The sequence below is a fragment of the Ahaetulla prasina genome, chromosome 1 (assembly GCF_028640845.1).
Source record: "Ahaetulla prasina isolate Xishuangbanna chromosome 1, ASM2864084v1, whole genome shotgun sequence".
NCBI classification, from domain to species: domain Eukaryota; kingdom Metazoa; phylum Chordata; class Lepidosauria; order Squamata; family Colubridae; genus Ahaetulla; species Ahaetulla prasina.
Window position 1 is genome coordinate 225,933,910 of NC_080539.1, and position 12,012 is coordinate 225,945,921.

The 12,012-nt window shown below is 42.1% G+C and overlaps 1 protein-coding gene across 1 annotated transcript in view; it reads left to right on the top strand.

Annotated features, from left to right (window-relative positions):
• Positions 1-5,624: 5,624 nt before the first annotated feature.
• Positions 5,625-12,012, top strand: part of ACVR1C (activin A receptor type 1C) — a 63,077-nt gene continuing 56,689 nt past the window's right edge. The window contains exon 1 of the mRNA XM_058192418.1: positions 5,625-5,843. Within this exon, the coding sequence (XP_058048401.1) occupies positions 5,768-5,843 (76 nt within the window). The 5' untranslated portion in view covers positions 5,625-5,767. The remainder of the gene's footprint in view (positions 5,844-12,012) is intronic.

The window sequence follows — 12,012 nt, forward strand, 5'->3', positions numbered from 1 at the left end:
ACTTTGATGATTAAGCAGAATAAATTATAGAAAGAATATTATGATGTAACTTTAGAAAGGGAAATTAAAATATAATTACTTGTAATTCCTGTGAAGAATATCAGAAACCACTTCTTAGTATTTTTTTTCTTTCCTTTTTATTTTTCTTATACTTTCTTCTTTTCTTTTTTTGTCTTAGCTTGGATTAGAATAGAATAGAATTTTTTATTGGCCAAGTGTGATTGGCACACAAGGAATTTGTCTTGGTGCATATGCTCTCAGTGTACATAAAAGATCATCAAGAATTCTAAGGTACAATACTTAATGATAATCATAGGGTACAAGTAAGCAATTAGGAACCAATCAATATCAATATTGATATCAATAGGAGATAGGTGATGGGAACAATGAGAAGATTAATAGTAGTGCAGATTTAGTAAATAGTTTGACAATGTTGGGGAATTATTTGTTTAACAGAGTGATGGCGTTCGGGAAGAAACTGTTCTTGTGTCTAGTTGTTCTGATGTACAGTACTCTGTAGCGTCGTTTTGAGGGTAGGAGTTGAAGCAGTTTATGTCCAGGATGTGAGGGGTCTGTAAATATTTTCACAGCCACAAAGATTAGTTTTAATCTTTTTTTAAAAGTTTGAATAAGATTATATGAAAAAGGAGGCATAAAAGGGTTTCCAAATGTTTTACCGGAAAGTAATTTCCTGAAGAAATTGTGGTATTAAATCAAAAGCTACTCATCATGGCAAGCTAAAGACATTGGGGGAAAAAATGTCCTTATATTCAGTACATAATAATTTTAGTGAGCTGAGCATATTTCTCAAATCATTTGACTTCCTCCAAACCATTAGTATAAAGGGCTACTGGATGTCCATCAATCTTTGAGACATTAAAGATTGAAAGATTTGAGACATTAAAGATTAAAGATACAACTGGGTGGGGGAAACCTAAATACAGGGTATTGATCATATTCCAGACACTTTGTAATTTAGCACAGTTTCCTTAATTGACATCAAAAACAGTGTTGCATTGCTCTGGACACAAATTTAGTGGTTTTAATCTTAATGACCAAAATGTTTGTGATTTGATACAATGATAAAAATCAAGACTATTTTGGGATCGTTGTGTAGCAATGTGTGCAGAAGTTGTGGTGTCTCCATCACTGAGTGTTGTTTTTTTTATTCAAAAAGTTTTACAAAAATTTTTTCTACCCCTTTCCCCCCAACCCCCCTCCCTTCACTAATCCCCTCCCCCCTGACTTCCCGGAACAAACACAAGGTATAGTTAAAAATAAAACAAACATATGCTAAGAAAATTTTTCCCCAAAACTATTATACTAATTTTCCCTCTCTAGCTCTGACTTCCTCCTAACATAACCAAAATCCTTCAAAAAAAATTAACAATTAACAGTAATAAGATATGTAAAGCAATAGAACAAATTAATCCTAAAGTATTTAAAACCAGCTAAAGCATAAAAATCCAATCCCATTCAAAGAATATCTCCCTTATAGTTTCTATAACCATATAATTTTCCCTCCAGGTCTTTCTTACATAAGATCTTTCGAGAATATTCTATTTAAAATTCAGTACAACACATTATAAAATTTCAATACAGAAAATTACAATATCTATTCAACTTTAGTCCTTCCTCGTCAAAATCCAGTATAAATCCAAATATCTAGTCTTTTATGATAGATATAAAACATATAATCAATCCATTTCTTCCAGATCTTCCTCACATATTGTCTTTCAGGGACACCAATATTTTTGTCTGTTAATATTTCAAAACAACCTTGTTTCGAGGATAATACTTTTGTCTCTTGCCATTTTTTTTGATGCATTAATCTCTGTCTTTCCTTCATTACTTCTTTTGAAAAGTCAATCACAATATTTCCTAGTAGTTCCTTATGTCCAAGAATCCACAAATTACTGTCATATATTTCATCAGTCCAAAAAGAGAACTCTTGGAAAGCATTAACCCTGTGAGTTTTTTTAGTTCAGGAGACAGTCTCCTGTAGCACAAATTCAGGCATTTCATCCAAACTATTTAAAGAAAACTTCTTTACATCAACTTGTTTATTCACGATCATATCCTCATATTTATCCACTTTTGTTTGTATCTCCTCCATTCCATTTTCCAAGTCCTGATTACACTGGTTAATTTCCTCCAAGCTCTCATCCAAAACGTCCCCATTTTTTATCAATTCGTATTTTTGAATAATTAAATACATTCTTTCTGTGTAATCCTGTATAAAGTCACGAATCCATTCTTCTGAAAGAACCTTCATGGCAAAGTTCTTGCTGAGAATCCCCTTATGAAATACTTAAACAATGTAATATAATCCAACAATCCACAGTCCAACACAATAAGATAAAATCTCCATTCAGTTTCGATTTCACAGCAAGGCTCCTTTCCTTTCCCTTCCCTTTATCGCTCTACTTTCAGTTGCTCTCAAATGCCATTTTAAACAATTAAAGGAAGGGGAAAAAATGTCTCTTTTTAAAGAAGGTGAAAGTCAGAAAATCAAAAATACTTGCAAACCAATAATTGTTCACTCATGCTTCTTCCGTCTGCTTATAGAAATCCACAAAAAGAAATCAATTGTTAGCAGAAGTGGACACCTTCCTCTTTTCCTGCTTTTGCAGAAGCGCACTGAATACTGGAGATTAAAGGAGGATTCAATGGGATTCGACCTTTCGGGACTTTGCATAACAAAAACAAAGCCCCTAGGGGAATCTACCACTCTCCCCCCCTGCTCTTTCTCTCTCTTTCAACCAGAGAGGGAAATTGAAGCCGGGAACAGCTGTTCGTTGCTGTTTTCACCGGCTTTTACCATATCCAGTGCGGAGTGCCATAAATTAGCACCCAGCGAGAAAGGTGGCGCCAAGCGGAAGTCCCATCACTGAGTTTTTTAAATAGAGTTTTGGACAGCCATTTGTCTGAATTGGAATAGGGTCTCCTGCTCAAGCACAGCTCTAGAAGACCTCCAAGATCCCTTCCAATGCTGATATTCTGTATCAAATGTCAAGATCTTATCTGTGAAGTCATAGATTGAATACAGTTGTGGACACTTAGTTGTCCACAAACAGAACAAATACAGAACAAATGGACAGGCATGGAGGACTAAGTAAATCAGAACTATTAGGAAATAGGGCAAGTTTGAGATATTCAATAAGAACACAAAGCAAACTAGGAGTATTATAATAAGCATACAGTGAAATAAAACAGTTTTTGGCAGTTTCTTAATTATTTGAAAACCGAGTTGGCAACAACTGTTCACTGGGATCCTTTCAGACTGATGTTATATAGCTTATTCAACATTGCAAAATAATATAAGTAAAACTATAAAATCAAGCTTCTCTGGGATTCAAGCCTGACATTTACTGATTTGAGTTGAAGATTTAAAAAAAAAGCATGTAATTTAGTCTGTTTGAAGCTATAAAAGATACACTAAATTCAAACAGCATCTCTGAATTTATATGATATGCAGAATTATTGAACAGAATTTATTTACATTTCAAAAACTGTGAAATGTTGAAACTTGGACTCAATGACTTCCGAGTCAAGGTTTAGTCCTGTTAATTCCAAGGAAATGCCCATAGTTTTCTTGGCAACAGTATGGAAATGATTTGTATCAATCCCCACAATGGAAGAATGGATGGAAAAAGTGATGAATTGTGATGAAAGAGAATTACCATTTATCCTGTTTTCACTTAGAAACCACTTCTGGATTTCATGCTCAAAATAGAAAAAAAATAAATTTTGATCTTAGCTCTAATGACTAGATTAACTCTGTTGTTTCTTGTAGAAATGGCTTGTATCTCTCAGAAATGTAAAGCAAAATGTAGAGGCTGTATTTTGTACTTTACTGCATTAAAAAGAGTTTTTATTTCCTTTCACTTTTTACCTTATACTTCTTTCTGCTCTTTCCTCTAAACTTTATTTCCATTTGTATTTTATATTATAATAATCTCTTATAATTTTTTTTAAAAGGAAGTGGTTTGCCACAACTTGGTTTTTCTTTTTTAACCTCCCAAGCCCTGGGATTTCCTGCAAATTTTCCATCTAGTTACTAACCAGATCTGGTTATGCTTCATACTTAAGATGCTGCCACCTGCAGGAAACTTGAATTAGATCGACAAGCAGCTATGCTATCTTAATTTTACCCTGAAGCCCTCCTAACCTTGATTTGGAATATGATTTTATAAAGTGCCCTCTTATACTTTCCTCAGTATGCTGTTTTTTAAAGGCATATTATAAAATTCTTTAGATGAATATAACTTTAAAAGTATATCAGGTGTCTCTATATAACAACTATTTGCAAAACTATTAATCAGATTCAGAACTCCTTGCAAAATGTATATTGACAGGAATAAATGGGCTTATTAAGCACTGTATAAATGACTGATTTTTTATGTCCATGTTCAATGTTCCAAGACATTTACAATCCTGAAAAGGCTTAGTCATCAAGAAAAACTAGGTTCAAATAAGTATACAGAGAAGTTTAAGAAAAAGTTATACTATTCTTAATAATTTTAATAGTAATCACAATAATTAAATTTCAACCTGGTGTTTTTTTTGTGTGTCAATGTGGGAAATAACCTATTTTCATTATATAATAATTGTGTTATATCCTGAAAGCAGCTTTGCTGCAAAAACAGCTTTGAGCTGTTTCCCCTGTGTTATATAGAACAGGGTAGAACCTCAAATAAGTTTTTAAACAATCCTGTAATAAAATGGAAAAGCTTTCCCTAAAAGTTTCAACAACACTGAGAAAAGTGACTTACTACGATCATTTTTCACACATATGACCGTTGCAGCATCCCCGTGGTCAGGCGATCAGAATTCAGCTGCTCAGCAACTGACTCACACTTACGATGGTGGCGGTCATGCCATCCCCTGTGGCAACCTTTTTACAAGCAAAGTCATTGGGGGAAGCCAGGTTCACTTAACAACCCTGTTATTGATCGAGCAATTGTCCCGATTCACTTAACCCATGTGGCAAGGAAAGCCCTCAAATGGGGCAAAACTCACTTCAAAGGTCTCACTGAGCCACATAAACGCGGGGCTCTATTGCGGTCGCAAGCCGAGGACTACCTGCATATTCTTTATGCTTTTTTGTAAAAAAGTTTAAAAAAAACCACCGGCCTCCAGAATAAGAAGTGCGCTCGAGAGAGAGAGAGAAATGGGGGGGGGGGCAGCCGAGGGGTTGACAGGGCGCTGATTTTGGCGCGCTCTTGCCGCCTCGCCTAGAACTGCCCGCCAGAAACGAAACAGTCCTGCGGCCACCGGTGGCCCCTTTGCTCGGGGTGTGTGTATGTGTGTGCAACAACCAACCCTTTCGACCGTTCGCCGTTTCCTTCCAGTTGGCTGGAAAACCGCTCGAGTCAAGGCGCGCCTCCCCGAGCTACCTGGAGCGGCGCTTCCCTCTCTCTGCGCCCGCCTGCCTGCGGGCACACAGACCCTCCAGGCGGCTAATTCTTTTTCACCCGGGCAAGCCTTCCGCAGGGCAAGGGGGTGTGACCGGGCAAGGCGGAGTCGGGGTGGAGGGGGGGGGGTTGAGAAACTTCATGCCCGCCTCTTTCTTCCAGCGGCGCCGAGAGTCGCTGGCGGCAAAGAGCTCCGCGTCGCACGGCTGGAGGGGAGGGCGCGGGGGTGGGGGAGACCAGCCTCCGGGAAGCTCGCCTCTCCGGACGGCCCTGTAAGCCCCACACGCGCGCCCCCACCCCGCCTCCGGCTCGCTCCTTCCCACCTGCCAGAACTTCTCCCATGTGCCGTCATGAGGCGAGCGCTCCGCTCCGGACTGGGCGCTGCTGCGGCGCTTGTCCTGACAGCCTGCGCCTCTCTCTGCACAGGTAAAAGGGAGCGCCAGGAGCCTGCTTGGGCCGGCGGGTCGGAGGTTATGCTTGGCTGTGCTTGCTTCTCCCCCCCGCCACGTCCCTTCCCTTCCCTCCGAGGGCCGAGCGGGTCTTAGGAAAGGCGAACGGGGCAGCGGAGTTTTCCCTCGGATTGCAATAATCTTTGGCCTGATTGAAAAACGTTTGCTTTCCGTCTCAAAGCCTAAAGCTTATCCAAATCGCGTTTGCTGGTCCACTCGGGCCGACAGGTTTCCTGCGCGTTTTCAGCCCCGTTTGCAGAGGTAAACAAAACCACAACGTGGATTCAAAACGGGCTTTCCAAGTTCGAGGGACTCCGTTGCTTTATAAATAACCTGGTAAATTAAGCTTCAAGCAATCATGCCGCAATCCCGCTTTGGGACAGTTAGAGAAATAACAGAGAAGGAAAGTTATAGCGCCTCGTTTTTAAATAATAACAGCAGCAATAATAATAATAATAATAATAATAATAATAATAATAATAATAATAATAATAATAATAATAATAATAATAATATTGCTGTAGGAGAGAACAGAAGAGCCGCGCTCGGTTTAATCCTGGCGAATTTGTTATAATATAATCTCAGTTGGACGGTGTGGCTGCGAGGGCAAAGGACAGCTAAACGCCTACCGTATCTTTAAAGGGCAAGTAGTCCTTTCGTTTCAAAACGCGGCTCCCTTGGCAGAAGGGACATTTATTTACCCGATCCAAGGCTCTTTTTTTGGCTCTCTGACATGATTTGCAGGTATGTGAAACAATACCCGTATATAGAGACGCTGCACCTTCTTAGAGATACGGATCATCTGGTTACCTCCACTATTCCAGGGCTTAATCTTAAATTAAAAACGATGTTTACAATAGGGTACTGGCTGAAATGGCAGCTGTGGGTCCTTTTAATATTATTAAAATTTGGGCAGAGGAGAGAAAATGGGGAGAGATGTTTTATTGGAAAGGGATTGGGATTTATGTAAAGCCACACACGGAGTGGCAGTCCCAAATTCGCTTACCTGTGAGAGCAAACCCTACATAAATCTCTGGACCTGCTTCTGAGCACAAATATGCAAGTGTAAACCCACTTTTCATGTTGGGTTATTTAATCCAAGAGTCCAGTCCTAGAATGTCTACTCAGAAACAAAATGATTTTTGGGAGGACTTCCAAATTGCAACCAATTTGGGGGGGTGGACTTGTTTCTAATCATTCAAAAATTGCCTTGGTTCCAGTTAAATGCCCCTTTCGTCTTGACTTTCTGTTCAGTAAGCTATCTCACTACAATGATTAAAATTCTGATTTCATCATTGTATCCATATTTATTCTCATTAGTCCAGTTTTATTATTGCTTTCAAAATACTTTTGGGTGGGGTGGGAAATTAAAGCCTAACAAAATTGAGACATCCATTTCACTGACAAGAAAAGTTAGTGCTGGGTACCAAGTGAGTTGATAGAGTAAAAAGGTAGCAGTGTTTCCTTTTAGTTAGGGCTTGATTTCAAACACTTTAGAGATGTATCATACGTTTTTGAGATCACCTGGGGCAGTGGGGTGTTACATATCTAGCTTCTGAACAAAGAAACAATGGCATAGTTGGTAGTCATTACTATATGTCTCTATATGTCTCTGTAAGAAAGCAAATGAGCATGTGGTGAGGATGTTGTCAGAAAATGCCTAAGAAGAAGGTTTTTTCCAGCTTGGGAAGAAGAAAATTTGGAATGGAATGATAAGTAGCATGTGTATTGATGTGGGGACATGGAATGTTAACTGTAACGTTGAAATGACCAGCACAGTTTTTGGGTTGTTTTTTTTTAGGATTGGAGGAGATGGTGGTGATTTTGAAACTAAGGTTATGCACTTCATAATGTTCTGGGGAAGAATTCTATAATGTAAAGAGAAGATGCTGGAATAGGTTAAGTTGGGAAAAAAAAGACAGATAACTTGAGTTTGAGATAGACAATCCCTCTGCAAACAATCTGAATCTGAATATGTGTCAGTAGGAATCCTGCATTGGGAACAGCCAACACATTTTCCCCAGAAAAGGCAAATAAGTCTTTAAAAAGTCTGTGATAGGGAAAGAAAGAGTTAAACTTCTGTTCCTCACAGTTCTAGGTTTGCTCAGGTTGTCCCTTGGCTACTATTTACTTAACAAAAAAACAGTTCCTAATTGCTTTGCTGCAATTATAATCACATTTGGCCTTTAAGCTATTTTGCCAACCTAAGCAAATTATTTTGGCCACTATCTCGCATCTTGTTCCGAGGGCTAACTATGCCCGCATTAAATGCTTTTTCTTTACAGATAGATAGCAGAAAGAAAATCCAGTCCTAATTCATGGAATAAACGTATTCAAGTATTATTTTCAGAAAGTCTGCAAGAAGAATGGGTTGGTTGGTGGATGCATCAGCTTCTTTATCTAATGTCATGTTCTTCAGTAGATTATTCCTAGCTTTGGTTTTCATAAAATTTCCCGGTTCTTCTGAACCATTGTAAATTCTGTAGGCCTAGCCATTAATTTTTAATGCGTTTTTGAATTGGATCGGTCCAGTGTGGATGATCTATGTACATAAATTTAAATGACCATATTTAATAATGGTAACGGTGATAGTAACATTAGAAATCAAAGCTGCATATTTTCCCCAAAGTATAATTATAACTAAAAGCTTATGGCAAGGTAACAGATATGTGCTCGAGGAAATGGGTTCCTACAGTCAATACCAGGGGTGTCAAACTCGATTTCATTGAGGGCTACATCAGGGTTGTGTTTTACCTCAAGGGGCTGGGGTGGGTGTGGCCAGGGTAGGTGTGGCCAGCTTGACATCACTCATGTCAGGGGGTGCCAGTGGTGGCCTGAGCATTCTGCCAGTGAAAATGGGCTCCGAGCTCAGTTTTTGGCTGCAATAGCCTCCTGCAGCCCTCTGCAGTGAAAACGGAACTCGGGGGGGGGGGGAAACCCCCCCCCAGCTCCATTTTCACTGCAGAGGGTTGCAGGAGGCTGTCGTGGCCAAAAATGGAGCCTGGGAGGGCTGTGCGTGGCCTCCCAAGCTCCTTTTTTGCTGGCAGAGACACTGCAGACTGGTCCTTCACTGTTTCCAGGGTGGCCCTGTGGGCCAGATCTAAGCAATCCATGGGGTGGATCTGGCCCATGGGCTTTGAGTTTGATGCCCCTGGTCTATGCAAATGACAAGGTAAATATAGTACTGAAATAGTTTTTTAGGATTGGAGGAGATGGTGAATATCTTTGGTCAGATATTATTTATTTATTTATTTATTTATTTATTTATTTATTTATTTATTTATTAATTAAATAAATAAATAAATAAATAAATAAATGGTCAGATATTGTTTGAAAAGAGACAAACAATGTCACAGATTAGAGATTTCTGAAATGTTTGATGTTTTGTACATCCTGAAACCTGATTAACACCATAATGTTTCTGTAATCAAAGTTGTGAATGCATGTCACATATTGTACACAGCGAATGAGTATAAATTCCCGCTAATATTAATGTACACAACATCTACAGTGAGGAATCTGAGACAGACAATTCCTGACTTCTTTGGGAGGAGTATGTTTGCAGATATTTAATTTGATATGTGTTTGGGTGAGGGGTGAAAATCTCAAAATAGACTTAGGTGTATAAAGTCCCTGCCCTGGTAGGAAACTATCCTTTGGGGATATTACTTAGTCTCTGTTCTTAATGTTAAGTTTCTAAAAAAATTTAATGACAGTAATTATATAAAGACCAGAAAACAAACTTGCTTCTAAATGGGTCTGATTCACAAGTCTATATTCCAGAAATATAAGACAGGGATTCAATAATTGGTAACAATTATTGGTAAACATCCTTCTAAATGTTTGTCTATAGGTATTGTGGAACACACAAATCACATTTTTCCCATCTTGTTTTTGTCAGTCTATTATGTTTTTTCTTGTTTTTCATCTTGTTTTTGTCACTCTATTACCCATCTAATATTAACTGTTGCTTGTGGTTGGTATGTCTTCATTGCTGTTGCTCACAGTTGTTGAGATGCTTTAGTATATTTGGTTAAAATATACGGTGGTTCCGTCCCTATACGGTGGTTCCGTCCCAGGCCTGATGGACCCTGAGAGGTTCCTGACGGAGCTTGGGCCATTCCCTGAGGAACTGGCCCACGGCACGACTGAAGAACTGGTCGTGGCCTGGGAACAGGCCGCGGCTGGGGCCTTGGACCGTGTCGTGCCTTTGCGGCCTCTGACCCGGCGTAGATCTCGTCCGGCCCCTTGGTTCTCCGAGGGGCTGAGGGAGATGAAACGCCGGAGAAGACGCCTGGAGAGCACCTGGAGGTCCAGTCGCTCCGAAGCTGATCGGACACTAGTTAGGTCCTATTCTAGGACCTACCTAGTGGCAATGAGGAAGCGGCGTTCTCGCCTCCACCCTCATTGCGTCGGCAGATAACCGCCCGGCCGCCCTGTTTGGTGACCCGCTCTCTCCTACATCAGGAGGTGCGGATGACCCTTTGCAGGGACGAGCCGAGGAGTTTAGTGGTTATCTATCGATAAAATCGCTCAGCTGAGGGACGGTCTGGACCGAATTTGGGATGATCAAGCGAGGGAGAGGAGGCACGTCTTGTTGAGCCCATTTGGGATGAGTTTGACCCTGTGGCTCCGAGGGCGTGGACAGGTTGTTGGGGAGGCTTCACGGCACGACATGTTTACTGGACCCGTGCCCTTCCTGGCTGGTACTGGCCACTCAGGCGGTGACACGAGGCTGGCTCAGAGGATTATCAACGCTTCTTTGTTGGAAGGGGTTTTCCCTGCCGCCTTGAAAGAGGCGGTGGTGAGACCCCTCCTTAAGAAGCCCTCCCTGGACCCAACTATTTTGGGTAATTATCATCCAGTCTCTAACCTTCGCTTTGTTGCGAAGGTTGTAGAGAGTGCTGTGGCGCGACAGCTACCCCAATACCTGGATGAAGATGTCTATCTAGACCCGTTCCAGTCCGGCTTCCGACCGGATACAGCACGGAGACAGCTTTGGTCGCATTGGTGGATGATCTCTGGAGGGCCAGGGACAGGGGTTATTCCTCTGCCCTGGTCCTATTAGACCTCTCAGCGGCGTTCGATACCATCGACCATGGTATCTTGCTGCGCCAGTTGGGGGGATTGGGAGTGGGAGGCACCGTATATCGGTGGTTCTCCTCCTATCTCTCCGACCGACGCAGACGGTGTTGACAGGGGGCAGAGGTCGACCGCGAGGTGCCTCACTTGTGGGGTCCCACAGGGTCGATTCTCGCCCTGCTGTTCAACATCTACATGAAGCCGTTGGGTGAGATCATCAGTGGTTTCGGGTGAGATACCAGCAGTACGCTGATGACACCCAGCTGTACTTTTCCACCCGGGCCACCCCAATGAAGTTGTTGAAGTGCTGTCCCGGTGTTTGGAAGCCGTCACGGGTCTGGATGGGGAGAAACAGGCTCAAGCTTAATCCCTCCAAGATGGAGTGGCTGTGGATGCGGCATCCCGATTCAGTCAGCTGCAGCCGCAGCTGGCTGTCGGAGGCAGTTATTGGCCCCAAAGGATAGGGTGCGCAACTTAGGTGTCCTCCTGGATGATCGGCTGTCGTTTGAAGATCATTTGTGGCCGTCTCCAGGAGGGCCTTCCACCAGGTTCGCCTGGTTGGCAGTTCGCCTTCCTTGATCGGGATGCCTTATGCACAGTCACTCATGCGCTCGTTACCTCTCGCTTGGATTACTGTAATGCTCTCTACATGGGGCTCCCTTGAAGTGCACTCGGAGGCTTCAGTTAGTCAGAATGCAGCTGCGCGGGTGATAGAGGAGCTACGCGTAGCTCCCATGTAACACCGCTCCTGCGCAGACTGCACTGGCTGCCTGTGGCCTTCCGAGTGCACTTTAAGGTGTTGGTTACGACCTTTAAAGCGCTCCATGGCTTAGGACCTGGGTACTTACGGGACCGCCTTCTGTTACCACATGCCTCCCACCGACCCGTACGCTCCCATAGAGAGGGACTTCTCTGGGTGCCGTCCGCCAGACAATGCCGGCTGGCGGCCCCCAGGGCAAGGGCCTTCTCTGTGGGGGCTCCCACACTCTGGAACGAGCTTCCCCCGGGTTTACGTCAAATACCTGACCTTCGGACATTCCGTCGCGAACTGAAGACACATCTCT